The 14,067-nt window shown below is 31.4% G+C and overlaps 1 protein-coding gene across 1 annotated transcript; it reads left to right on the plus strand.

The window, feature by feature from the left end:
- Nucleotides 1-1,144: 1,144 nt before the first annotated feature.
- On the plus strand, nt 1,145-13,687 carry LOC133807016 (serine/threonine-protein kinase STY8-like). Its single transcript, XM_062245127.1, has 16 exons — nt 1,145-1,630; nt 2,435-2,549; nt 3,902-4,005; nt 4,294-4,416; nt 5,187-5,259; nt 6,147-6,257; nt 6,726-6,776; nt 8,503-8,642; nt 8,728-8,835; nt 9,683-9,756; nt 10,851-11,026; nt 11,433-11,528; nt 12,042-12,122; nt 12,254-12,304; nt 13,071-13,211; nt 13,311-13,687. The coding sequence occupies exons 1-16, from the start codon at nt 1,449-1,451 to the stop codon at nt 13,335-13,337; spliced, it is 1,653 nt and encodes a 550-aa protein (XP_062101111.1). The 5' UTR covers nt 1,145-1,448; the 3' UTR covers nt 13,338-13,687.
- The last annotated feature ends 380 nt before the right edge of the window (nt 13,688-14,067 follow it).

The raw sequence follows: 14,067 nt of genomic DNA on the forward strand, positions 1-14,067 counted from the left end.
ATATTATGTAAATGTTATATTTTCTTTAATATTTTTTTGAATACAAAATAAGAGTGAGAAATTAATAAAAAAATTAAAATGATAAATAATATTATGTAAATGTAGAAAGTGTACTATAGCAAAATGTAAATTTTTTTAATAATACAAAATCAGATGGAGTTTCAACTAAGCACTTTATTTTACAATATCTATTTTGTAATAACCACTGTAATAGCTCTTAATTATGTTCTATAGTTGACATCCATTTATTTGTTGTTATGAGATTTTTCTAAGTAATAATTTATTTGTTATTAGTTAATATAGTAATTGGTGAAAATTTATTTTTTTCAATGTTATTTTATAAAATAATATTTTTTGGGAAGTAATCTTCTCGACAAAATATAAAATAAATTTCATATAATGTTATTTTGCAAAAAGGTTATAAAAAATGGTTATCTTGCTAATAATTTGTAGTTACTATTTATTTTAAAATATATAAATAAAATTGTACTATTTTTCTGAGCTAAATAAAACAGGTTTTATAGGATTTTTAAGTGACATATTTTTCAAACATTGGCTATTTAATTTTTTTTTTTTGAAAGAAACACTGGTTAACTTTTAGGAATAGATTTGGATTCTGATGTGATTAAAATTGTTGCAAATAGAATTATCAATTACACATTTGTTTTGTGTCACGTGGTGAAATTCCAACGCTCTCTCACAGTAATACGTCGTCGTATCAGAACCAAATCTTCCGGAAAACGCACAAAGCGTGAGCCATCATGTCATAAGAAAAATTCCTCGAATTTCTCACCTTGCCTTTAGTTACAGAAACGAAAAATGGCTTTTTCGTAATTTCGTATCTCTCGGTACAAACCTTTCTTTTGATCCTTCTACTACAGTTTCTTTCATTTCTACTACCATTTTTATAAGCCTTTTCCCTTATCCCAACTCCATTGCAATTTCCTCCAAATCCAGGGGTATTTTGGCAAACTTATCTATTATTATTATTTTTTCCCTAAAATCTTCAACTCTATCCACTCCAATACAATATATTGATAAATAATTTATTTTAATAAAAAAAAGAAAATACTTTGTCTGGGTCTTCTAGAGTCTGAGTCTGGACCACGACTTCTTTCTTCTCTCTTTTCTAACCAAAAAAAACAAATGACTACTAAAAGAGAAGAAAAAAACCAATCTGACATTCTTTCTTTTTACTCGAACTAATTTTATCTGAAACAAAAAAAAGTTTAGGACGAAATTACCCTCCGTTTTGTTCTCAAATACCGGAAGACTCCAACTTTGTCTTCCGATTCCACTCAGTCAAAGATCCTCTTCCAACGACTGATGATCATCAACGATTTTTCTCCCCTAACTCTATGATTTTTTCCCTTCACTTTCTTGCGTTTTCTCTTCTATTTTCCATTTTCATGGAAAGCTAGCTAGATAACTTTGTTGACCGCGAAGCAATGGATTTCGCCGAAGGCGTTGGGGAGAGCTCGTCGCCGCCGAGAAGCTTCGGGAGTTTCAGTAACTACGATGTACGGAACGATGTGTTTAATCGCTTGGTAGTGAACGGCCATGACGAAGCTGTGACCAATCCTGAGTTTCGCGAACAGTTAGATGCTCATTTCAACCGCTTGCCCGCTAGGTAAAGTTCTATTCGATTTTGGTTGATTTACTTTCTATTTTTGAATTGTTATTTGATTTTAGTAGCTGAAATATGTTCGGTTTTGAAAAAAAAAATCAGTATTACAGAGATATAGGTATACAAATGCATTTAGTTTCTGAATGTTTGATTAAGCAATATATTGTCTGTGAAATATGATTTTGAATTTTCGTCATTTTGGATTGTATTAGCCTTTCGTCTTGTTCGTATTTTATACGATATAATTTCATGAATTAACTACTTTTGCTTTCTTAAGGCGGTAGCTTTATTTATTGATTTACTAATATATTTTTTTTGACAATTTTACTTGCTTGAGGATAAAGTCACATATTTTTTTTGTTTATATAACTAAATTTTTGTTTTGAATTTAATAAGAACTTGGGGTTTTAAAATTAGGGATTGAAAGTTTATATTTAACACTGTATTACAAAGATATTTGTGCTGATAAGGAGATGTAGTGGTTTCGGAACAAGTTTTTTTTATTCATGAAATTGTATAAATTTTCATTCTTTTCTATCATTTCAATTCAAGGATATATAAATATATATTTATATTATACGAAAATTTCTGTGGATGATGGAATGTTACTATTTGATCACTATGAGAAAGTGTTTTTTTTTCCCCAGTAAAAAATTCAAAATCTAGAAATGCTACTTTCAGTAAACATTTTCCCCAAATTCAGTAAAGTATCAGACAGTTTCCTATTGGATAAAATATATTGTTCTTATGACTTATCTTAGTGGAATCAAACTTATACCTTTTTCTTTTCCCCCTCTCTTGTATCAGTTATGGACTTGATGTTAACATAGATAGAGTGGAAGATGTTTTGCTACATCAAAAGCTTCTTGCATTGGCTAAAGACCCAGAGAAGCGGCCTGTTTATCATATTCGTTTTTTGGAGGTATTCAATATACTTGATTCAATAGTTAATTAATGTCCAGGATCTTGTTGTGGATGCAAAACCAGAAAAATTATTTATCAAGCAAGTACTGACCAACTAATTGGGAATTTCATCATAAAAACCAAACGAAGAAAATAATATCTTTCTGAAGTAAACAACTCTGTGTAAAGTATTTTTAACTTGCACAATATGGGGGCATGCATATTCTTTTATTTATTTATTTTGCATATGAGGAGTATTATGTGAACTTATATTGCATATGCACTCACATGGAGTCAAGGATACAATACAACTATATCTATATGACACCCTCTAAATGACAAACCTTTATATGTTTAATAATGGTAAGAGTAATAACAAATAAGAATGACTCTAATTTTGTTTGCTTATGAAATCCAAAATCTGGTATTATAATAAACGCTAATGTAGTTATAAAATGTTTTAACGTTTGGAAGTGACCAAACTCAGGATGCAGGAGACATTTAGCCTAGCAGCAGTTTTGTACCCCACTTCTGTTCTGCTATGATAAAGGTTCATCTATGTTTTCTATAGAAGAAGTTGGTCATATTATTTGTTATTTAGGGGAAGATTCCTAACCATGATCTATTCTACTAAGGTTAGAAGTTTAAGTAGAGAATGAAAAGCCAAAGATCAGAAATGGTTTGCAGACCTGCAAAGATACTTTTTAAAGAAGACAGTGTGGTAGTAATTAATATTTATTAGCTTATAAATATTAAATAATTTGTTTAGCTGGCTTCTCATGCGACCAGTAATAAATGATGTAGAAAGAATTGTTATACATGAATGATTTGCAACTTCTTTTTTAGGGACTATTGATTTACTTCATTTTCTGACCCAACACTTGATCTTGTTATACATGAATGATTTGCAACTTCTTTTTTAGGGACTATTGATTTGCTTCATTTTCTGACCCAACACTTGATCTTGCCAACCTATCATTCAAGTTTTCCTTATCACGTCTTTCCATGGATCAATTATGACGAAGGATAACTTTTTTTTTTTCCTACTGACAAATATGTAGGGTATTCTATATTAATTTTTGAGAAACCTATAGCACGCTTGAACCCATGTGAGGTTTTTTAAATTTCCTTTTTATAAGAGCTTAGGCCACAATAGCATTTAAGAACTCATGAGATCCACTTTATTAATCACTAGGGATTGTATATCCATGAAAGTACTATGGTAGTGTTTCATATTGCTTCTGGAGCTTCCCTGCAGTAAAATAAATAAATAATAATAATAAAATAAATCTTCATAAATTTCTTACTTTCTACACTTTTATGCATGCTCATTTTAATTTGTTGCTTGCTATTTGGCATGCTGCATTTTAGAATATTTCTAGAACAGATGGTAATGACATTCAAGACTTTTCAAGTATTCTTACAACACCAGGACCATCAGTTGATGGAGCTAATGAAGTTCTGTCACATAAGAGGTATTCACATAGGCTGTCCTTCTCTGCCTTACGTTTCCATCACTGTTGTCCTTGTTTGGATTTCAGTGAGTGTTATTTTTTTTTATTATCGGGAAAGAGTTTAATTTTTTAGATAAGACCCAATAGATTATATAAATAAATGAATAAATAAAATATGATAGGATATAATCCATGTTTTACAACCTAAGATGTCTGTCATTGACTAGTACTCAGGGAAAGAGTTTTACCAAATGTTGTCAGTATTATTGCTTCTTGATGCCTTTACTTATGTATTGTTTCTGAAACTAGAACCAGAAACCACACAAGTGACTTTGAACCTTGCTCCAAGCTTGAGGACCTAAATTTGGATGTTGGAAAGAAGAATTCTAAGGACATGGAGGAACAATGTGCAAAGACGATGCTTTTCAGAAGGTATTTTTAGAAATTTTCATCTGCATTTCATATGTTTTCCCATTTTATTTTGAAAGAGAGAATGAACAGGTTGCTGTCCATTTACTTCATGCAGTTTGGGCTGAACTGGTGAATAACATGGATGAATGTAATTATGTATGACATAAATATCTACGTTGGAGTGGAATTTTTTCTATAGATCTAATGTTTCAGTTTTGCCTTTGTGTGAAGAAATTAGAAGAACTGCTAAGCAAATTCTCTCTTGAATGATTCATGCTATTTTGAACTTGCTGGTTAACTATTGTTTATAGAGAATTCATCCAATTGGGAGATATTAGTTTTTGAAGTTAAGTAGACATGTTTTGTTTTTGTTAAGTAAAGATGCAGTGATTTCCACAATGGTGTAAATTTTCATTATTCTTAATGTTTGTGATAATGCTTTCAAGTTACGTGGACAATATTTTGTGATATTTCTGAAGGGGATAGGTGTACATACTTTTAAGTAGTTGATGATAGGCTTTTACTGTGGAAGTTTATGTACAGCTAGTGCTGTGCTGATATGACCCTTATAAACCCTAATTTCGAAGATCATTTCTTCTCATTTTCTAGAACCCATATGATTTAGTGATTTTCTTGCCTTTTCTTCATTTACTCATTATTCAAAACAAGTAATTCAAGATTTTATTTATTTATGCATATAAAAGTGACCTTCGGTTGTATTATTGAGACATTGCTCTTATCTTCACAATCGATGCAGAAGATAAGTTGACCAGTTCGCATGTATAATGCAGGCAAGATAATTCTAATACTCATATCCATGAAGTCATATTCTCCACTGTTGACAGGCCTAAGCTTCTTAGCCAGGTACAGTTCAAAAAAGTAGTGTGGGTTTACCTGTAGAGTTTGTGTTTAATATTTCGAGTTTTCAGTGTATGAATTTTACGACCGGATTGTTCTTAAAAATTTGAAACTAGACTCTTTCAACTGACTGCTTTTTGCAAGAACTCAGTCTCCTCCATTCACAATGATTTTGGTTTGGGCTTCAGTTTAATAATAATTGTTTATTTTCCATTGAGCAAATTGAACTCGATTTTGGAAAGCCTAGAAAAATAGGAAAAGAATCTTTAAGGAAAAAAAAAACCAATTACTTTAGTTTGGTATCCTTGTTCTAGTCATTGGACTTCTTAATATTGTCTGCAATGATAAATTGATAATCATGTTTTGTATGGTGGCTTCATTGCCTCTGTACTGCATTGACCATACTTTGGAGTTCTCTTGGTTTTTACAGTAGACAGTGTTTGTTTAATACTTAAAAGACAGATTTGTCATCTTAATGTTGAATGAAGCCCCTAATCATTGCACATGCAAAAGCTGTGCTGATTTTTTCTTATATTAAATAACATTCTCATAATCCTTGTAATATGGTTTATAGTGATGTCAACATTATTCTGACCACAGTGCCACAAACACTAATATTTTGGATATAAGGACAACTTAAGATTCATTTTGCATGAAAAGTCTTGTATTATATTGAAACTTTGCATGAACTTCCACTTAAGACACTTATCTTAAAATGAACTGTAACTTCGAAAACCCGATCAAAGAGTCTTTGCGGATTGACCTGATTGACATAATATTTAGGTTCCTGTTGAATTTAATGTTTTAGGCCTGTTATAATAATCATATATATATATGTGTGTGTGTGTGTGCCAAGAAAAATGGATTTCTAACAGGCTTTCATTTTTCTGTAGCTCTCTACTTTACTTTCTAATATAGGACTCAACATTCGTGAAGCACATGTGTTCTCAACGACTGATGGCTTCTCCTTGGATGTATTTGTGGTGGATGGATGGCTTGTTGAGGTAATCTATGTTGAAATTATGTACATTTTGGTGCTCCTTTCAGTTGACGATAGCATACTTGCTTTGCGTTAGGAGCTACTAGGCAAGCCTTCTCCTCCAGTTGTGCTACTGTTGATACATGTTTTAAACTTAAGATATTACATCTGCATTTGTATTAGTTGAGTGTGATCAACTCTTTCTATTCAGTATTAATTTTGTGCTTATTGCAAACTATATGTTTCATAAGGATGGAGGTGTTAGGCTTCTAGGTATTGCATCTGTCACGTTGGGGTTCTAAATAATGAAAATTTGCAAGATATTTGTCATTTTGGTTGTAGTATGTTACAAAATTGAAAATAATAAGCGAACTGCGGTTTATCAAAGGGCAGTAACCTTATGTTATATTAAGGAGCATTTTTATTATATTCCTTTTATGACAGGGATCTGTGCTGAGTCCAAATGTTGCTGACTTTGCAATGTTGTGGTCAGGATACAGATGGTTTATATGAAGCTATGGAAAAGGCAATTTCCAAAAGCGAGGTAAACTATCTCTCAATCCTGTCGGATGTCATTTGGTTTCTTTAAGCCTCAATGTGATTGCTTTCTTGCCATAGGGAGCGTAAATCTGATTAGGTGTGGTATTCTTGATATTGGAAGCTAGTTGAATTCTGGTTGGGAGTTGCACGTATCATTTTTGTCTTGTAAAAATAAGTTTATTAAAATACTTTTTTAATCATAGCTAAAAATAAGTGAAGTTGTGATAAAGGAATGGATAGGTTTAAGGAAATATACAAGTGTTCATCAGAAATTGTTTTGGCCATAAGGATTATTTGCTTTTACTTACTTTCCTAATAATTATTTTTGGTGACTTTCTTTGTTCCATGATCGTGGAATGGTTTATTGTTTATGTATACTTCAAAAGTTCATTGCATCTCAAAATCTAATTGCCCCTCTATTGCACCATGTGTTGTGGTAATAAACATATTAGATCCAGTTAAAAAGCCCTTGTCACAGCAATCTTAGAATTTTCTTCCAATAAATATATATGTGCGGGTGTCAATAAATTTTTTAAAATCATGTATTGGATAGTACTTGTTTTTGCATTCCTTTTTTCTAGTCTGCTTAACTGTTCATTAGATATGAGGAAATTATTGTAGGAAATCCTGTATTTGCTCAGAATTTGACAGAATATCCTTTATATTTGGATATATCTTATTAGTCCTTAACGTTGCATTTTTTTAGTATAGAAACCCTCTAGTCTAATTATTATCAAATCACCCCTAAATTATGAAATGGGGAAAAATTATTCAGAAAGGAAAATGTGCCCTTAGTTAAAACTACACTTAGTTTCTCGAATTACATACATTAGTAGCCAAATTAATACAAAGTAGACAAAGGAGTAAGTTTCTTTATTTTGAAATTTTTTAAGAGTCGCTTAAAAGTATGTATTTTTCATTGTTACCAAATAAAAACACTCACACAGATATATTTATATATATTTTCAGTGACAATGAAATTTAATAAATAAATTATTGTCAGGACTCACGTTACATGTATAATTTTGTGTCTCTTTCTAATGGAAAATTTGTCTTTTTACAAAGAAATTTCCTCATTTCATGATTATGGAGTGGTGTTTTAATAATAGTTAATTTAGAGGGTTTTCTGTGCCAAAAAAAGAAAAAGAAAGTAATTCTAGGGATATTTTCATATATATATATATATAAAAGCAAATATATATATATATATAATTTGACAAAATATAATGTCTTCTATGATAATATCCCGTATATTTGTATCAAGTATAAATATTTAAATTTCTCCTGTAATTTTTCCTTGTGTAGTGCATTTTTTTTATTAAACTGAAACTCACTTTTATAAGTTTTTTTTAAAAAATTTTTGTGCAAAACTTACCTTTATAAGTTAATAACAAAAACTACAGGGATATGCTATTCAAACAAAGGCTACAAGACGCATTCCCGCTCCCTCACTAAACCAGAAAACCTCAACCAAAGCCATCGACTTCACAATAATGCCATGTAGCCAGGAAAAATATAATTTGAACCCAAATACTTATGTTTCATCCTCAAATAATAATAATAATAACAACAACAACAATAGATATATTATACTATTTATATATATATAAAAAATACTAATTACTTTTTGATTCATCCACACAATTTTCAAGTATACTGTTTTCTTTCCAATGTTATAATGAGACCAAGGAAACTATGCATCTAATGAATGTTCTTTACACCTAATATAGGGATCATGGTCTAAATCTTCGCATTCTCATTCGGCTACAGAGAAATCGTTGGCAACGCCCTCCAAACTTGGAGAATGGGAAATAGATAGAAGATTACTGAAAATAGGGGAGAGAATTGCATCTGGATCTTGTGGAGACTTGTAAGTCTGGTTTTAGTTCTTGTCATCAGTTGTTTCCTTTGTTGCATCTATTATTGCTCAACTTTCTGCTTTTGGCTATCATAAGGTATCGTGGAGTTTATTTTGGTGAAGATGTTGCAGTTAAGATTCTTAGATCTGAGCATTTGAATGGTGCTCAAGAAGATGAGTTTGCCCAGGAAGTTGCAATTCTAAGGTAAATAATTTTACAGTTTCTTATATGAATGAAATAGTTTATTTATTTAAATGTAAATAATTGGATCAAGAAAAAATATGGTAAAAGTTCAAAGTATAGGTTGTGCCACGGAAACAATAAGAAATATTTCAGCCAGCAATTTTCTTCAATTCTAGCTTAATATTTTGATAAGCTTAGAAATCAGTTGCTTTGGCAAGATGGACTATGTTTATTAAAAATTTGAAATAGGCAATAGTTTTCATGGATCCATCCAATGAATCTTTCAGCAATTTCGTAGTGATACTCCTGCTCCTTGTCCATTTCATACTTATGGACAGTTAAAAATTGTTTTAAACCCTAGATACTAATAAGTATTCAGCATTCACAAATGATAATGCTACTTCATTATGTTTTAATAGTTTTGAGAAAGTAGAATGATAAGAGCACTCCCCCTTTCCTGGAAACAAAACTTTATTCAACATGAATAGGCAAAACGTCTACCAAATTAATGGTTACGAAATAGAATCCCTCATTCTGGAAACATAAAGTTTTGAGTAACCGTCAACTATTTGTCGAGCCACAAAATTAATCTCTACCTGACAAATATTTAAACATTTATTTTGGGTTTAACGATCCTACAAACTACACAACCGTGCTGAATTCCAAAGTTTGTTTCCCTTACCCTTTCCATTCTCTTGAACGACATTACTTTTTTTGTTTTCATACTAATAAGTATCCCTGCTCAAATTTTGTTTATACTCCTGTAGCTAGTCCAAACTAAGTCACGGTTATTTATATCCTGTCAGTCTTAAATATTGATATTATTTCACAGGATCTGTATTTATTTATTTATTTATTTTTAATATAGGGAGGTTCACCATAGAAATGTTGTTCGTTTTATTGGTGCATGCACAAAGTTTCCCAATTTGTGCATAGTGACAGGTATGTAGTTTTCTGATGGGTCATGGTTTAGACTTTGCAATTTGTCTGAAAAATATAGTCATCCTTTGTTTCTCTTTATATCATTGTCTTTGTACATTGAAAAATCTTATCAAGAGTATTTGCTAATAGAACCAATATGATGAGGTGTGCAAATTTATTCCTAGCTTACTAGGGTGAGGTGGCAGAAAAAAGAAGAAAATGAGTGAACTAAAACTGTAAAAATAGATTTGTTTCTCTTCAAATTGATTTCCAGAAATCTGAATTAAGCCTATCCAAAAGGTTTTTTTATTTTTAAAATTAAAAATAAAAAATTGAATCAGTTCATATTATATTGCAAAAAGTGCCCTGATGATTGGAGTTTCTTTTATCAGCTTGCAGGATCTAGGGACATGTTTCTTTTATGCTGTATTTGAATTTGTTGAAAATTCCTTATTACTGGGTATCTCATACTTCATAATGTGACATTTGAGTGGCATTCAAGAGTGAAATTAGTAACTCCATTATGATTACAGAGTTGGCATCAGTTGTAAATTATTGTTTGTGATCATAAGTAATAATTTTAGGGGCATTTCTTTTCAGTTATATTTTTTTTGTTACCCAAAGCAGTCACCAAGCTGCCAAGTAAGTGAGAAACAGTTGAAGCAGGACAACCCTGCTTCTCTGGATTAGTTTTGTGCTGAGGTGTTCGTTCCTAGTTCACCTGTTAAATTTCTATTTGACTGAATATTCTTAGTGGTTACTTGTGGGTGGGTGGGGGGAAGATTTTGAGAAAGGGAAGAGTAGGAGTTCTTTTATTGAATAACTTTTCTGATGCTCTTCCATTCTTATTCTACCTGTGTTATAATGTCTTGTATCTTAATTCAGGTCAACATTTTTGATAAACTGAAGAAACTTGAATTATGCTATCTTTATTCATCGTATATGCTCTCATTTTTAGAGTCATCAAATGTTCATATTTAAGCTGCTTGACTATTTGGTACACATACTGGAATTCATCTGACTCACATGGGTTTGCTTATTGTTTGTGTATCTTCTATCATTTAATACCATTGATTATTAAAATTTCAATTTATGGGTGCTATGCTTGCTTACAGAGTTTATGCCTGGAGGAAGTCTATACGACTATTTGCACAAGAATCATAATGTCCTGAAGCTCCCACAATTGCTGAAGTTTGCAATTGATGTCTGCAGAGGAATGGAGTACCTGCATCAAAATGACATAATCCATCGGGATCTGAAGACAGCTAATTTGCTTATGGACACTGACAATGTGAGAATTCATTAATTTGGTTAAATTGTTGTTTGATGCTGTTTCTCCCCAAGTACAATAAAAGGAATTTACCCGCTCTAAATTATGTTTTAAAATTAGTTTTATCGCTTTTGGAGCTTAGGTATTAGTGTTCTCTTTTATTTTCAATGTATGAAACACACCGGAACTTTCATCTCATATATAGGGAGAGGTTTTAGGTATCACTGATTGCTCAGTTTTGAAATAATTTCTCATAACACATGATGAGGTTATAAATAATGATTTGTCGAGTGGGATTATAATTTGTTTTTCTTATAGATTTCTCAGCTTAGTTAGGACAAACTTTAATATAAATTTAGATTTTACTGCTCATTTGTAATAGTTTGAGTATTAAAATTCAATTTGTTTCCTTGCTTCTTGTCTTTAGGCCGTTAAGGTGGCAGATTTTGGTGTTGCTCGATTCCAGAGTCAAGGGGGAGTAATGACAGCAGAAACTGGAACATACAGATGGATGGCACCTGAGGTCTGATTCTACTTACTTGTTTGTGCCTTTCAAACTAAGGAGTATTGAGTAAGAGGGAGAGAAGGTTAAGAAAGAACAGGAAAATGAAAAATAGGGGAAGGCGTGTAAGTTCTAATAAAAAATTCTCAATCAGCTTATAAATGATAAAAAAATATCCAGGTTAATCAGAAATTTTGTAGAGATCATTGAATCCTGTGTTTTCATTGTTCTCCAAATTGATACATATAGAATCAAGTTTCTTCAGATGGAAGAATATTAAATTTCATTTGTTTTCTAAAATGCTGACATTCTAGTATTCAATAATACACACCTTGTTTAGTGAAGTTGCTAATATTTATTTGCCTTGAGGGCAACAGAAAAATATTTAGACTCATCATTCCATGTTTCCATTATCTTTTGCCCATTTTTGCCGCATTATGTTTTTTTTAATAGGAAAAAGGCACAATACGAATTTTTTTGTTCCCATTTAACAATTTTAGTTCAATTTCTTATTCCTTCCTTTCTTTTCACAAGGTTATAAACCATCAACCATATGACCAGAATGCTGATGTATTCAGTTTCTCGATTGTACTCTGGGAGCTCGTGACGGCTAAGGTTTGTCCTAAAGCTAATAGGGATCTAAAATTATTGTATCTATTTTCTCTCTCTTCTTTCTGAACTCTGCAGTCACAAGGATATGGACGTTATTATGAAAATATTTCTCTTTAAAATTTAAATTTTGGCAGATTCCATATGAATCCATGACTCCTTTACAAGCTGCGCTAGGAGTGAGACAGGTATGATGTTGTAGTTGATCTGCCATTTTTCAATTAGCAATGTACAACATCACTATCTCATCGTTCCTCGACTATGTAAAAGAGTTGCTGTTTATAGTCTTATTTTTGGTATATAGCTTGATTCAGTTTTGAATATTTGGATTTCTGGATGTGACAATCCCAATACATGAAATTTATATTTGATTAAAATGATTTTATGTAGAAACAATTATCTTTATCTTGTTAATATAGCCATATGTTTTCTTCAAGGAATTGTATGAAGATGTGCCGAAGGCTTACAAAATGCATCATATGTGCAAGCTTCTTTGTAAACCAATAAAAAATCAAATGAAATATCACATGAATTGGAGATTCAGTTAGGGGACAGAAGACTTGTGTGGTTTATAAAGGCTTCAAACTTCATGCAAAGTTTTTGGAAACTCGATGTCCTAATTCGACAATGCAATTTGACTCTAGTTTCAGTAGACTTGTATGAAATCTAAAATTTCTAGGTGCAAGTAATAATGTTAAGATTTCTGGAGAAGCAATAGATTAATTTTTTGTTTCTAAATAATATGGAAATAAACTAAAAACAAAAATCAGAATTTTTATGTGGACACAAGTATACATATTTTAGTTATAAAGTTAATATGCCATAATTACCATACCTTGTGCTAAAGTATGTTAAATAACCTACTTCACAAATGACCAGGTTGTTAATAAAAAAACAATTGCTTAGATTCTGATTTCCTTTTGTCTCAAGTAATTATTGACATTTTATTTTCAGGGTTTGCGCCCGGAACTTCCTAGTAATGCACACCCGAAACTGTTAGAACTAATGCAGAGATGTTGGGATGGAACTCCATGCGATCGTCCTTCCTTCTCTGATGTAAGAGCTGAGCTTGAAAATCTCCTCATAGAAGTTCAGGTTAGTTGTCATCTCTCTCTTAATTTTCTTTTCAGTCCTTTTTATGTTTTAAATCCCAATCCATCAATTCATCTGAACTTCCAATTCAATTCATCTCAGGAAAATTCAGAAGTAAATGGCACTTAAAAACAACTACACAAAACACTCAAACCGGCTCATTTTTAAGCATATTCAGATGAGGATTTGCTTTCCTTTTTTTTTGTTTTTGTCCCTTTGTTTCTCCACATAATTATAGAGGTTAACTTATATATGTAAAAGTAAAAAGTGAGGGAAGTGAAGTAAAAATTATAGAGGCTGTCCGACACGGGAAATATACGAGCATAATACTACTAAGTTATCTCCTAAACTGTACCTTAAAGCAATCTCCTGTCGAATTCATTGTATATTATTGCTTAGCTTTCGAACACGATATGTATATTTCATTACTATCTATAGTATATATTTGAAAGTGGGCATAGATGCTGTTGTTGATTGGACGTGTTTGGTTGTCTATTATGAGCACTTTATTTACCAAAACTAGTACTATCCATCTTTCAATACGTTGAGTGTTAGAAATGGAAGTCGACTAAAAACAGTGTTGTGAGAATGATTGATTTCAATCAGGATTGCGGACCAGTTCGATTTAAGAAATTTAGTTAAATTTACTTTCTTTCAACTTTTCTTTTGGTCATAGAATGTGCTGTTGAGCTATCACGAGAGTAAGGAATTGCTAATTTTCATTCTATATTTGAGGTTATATTCTTTTTTTCTTTATCTAAATATGTTATATGTTTGGCGTTTGGGTGTGGTGGGTGATGATATTTTACTTCATGTGGCCTGAATTCACTCTATTTTATCTATTTACTTTTCGTTTGAT

The sequence above is a fragment of the Humulus lupulus genome, chromosome X (genome assembly GCF_963169125.1).
Source record: "Humulus lupulus chromosome X, drHumLupu1.1, whole genome shotgun sequence".
Classification (NCBI taxonomy): Eukaryota; Viridiplantae; Streptophyta; class Magnoliopsida; order Rosales; family Cannabaceae; genus Humulus; species Humulus lupulus.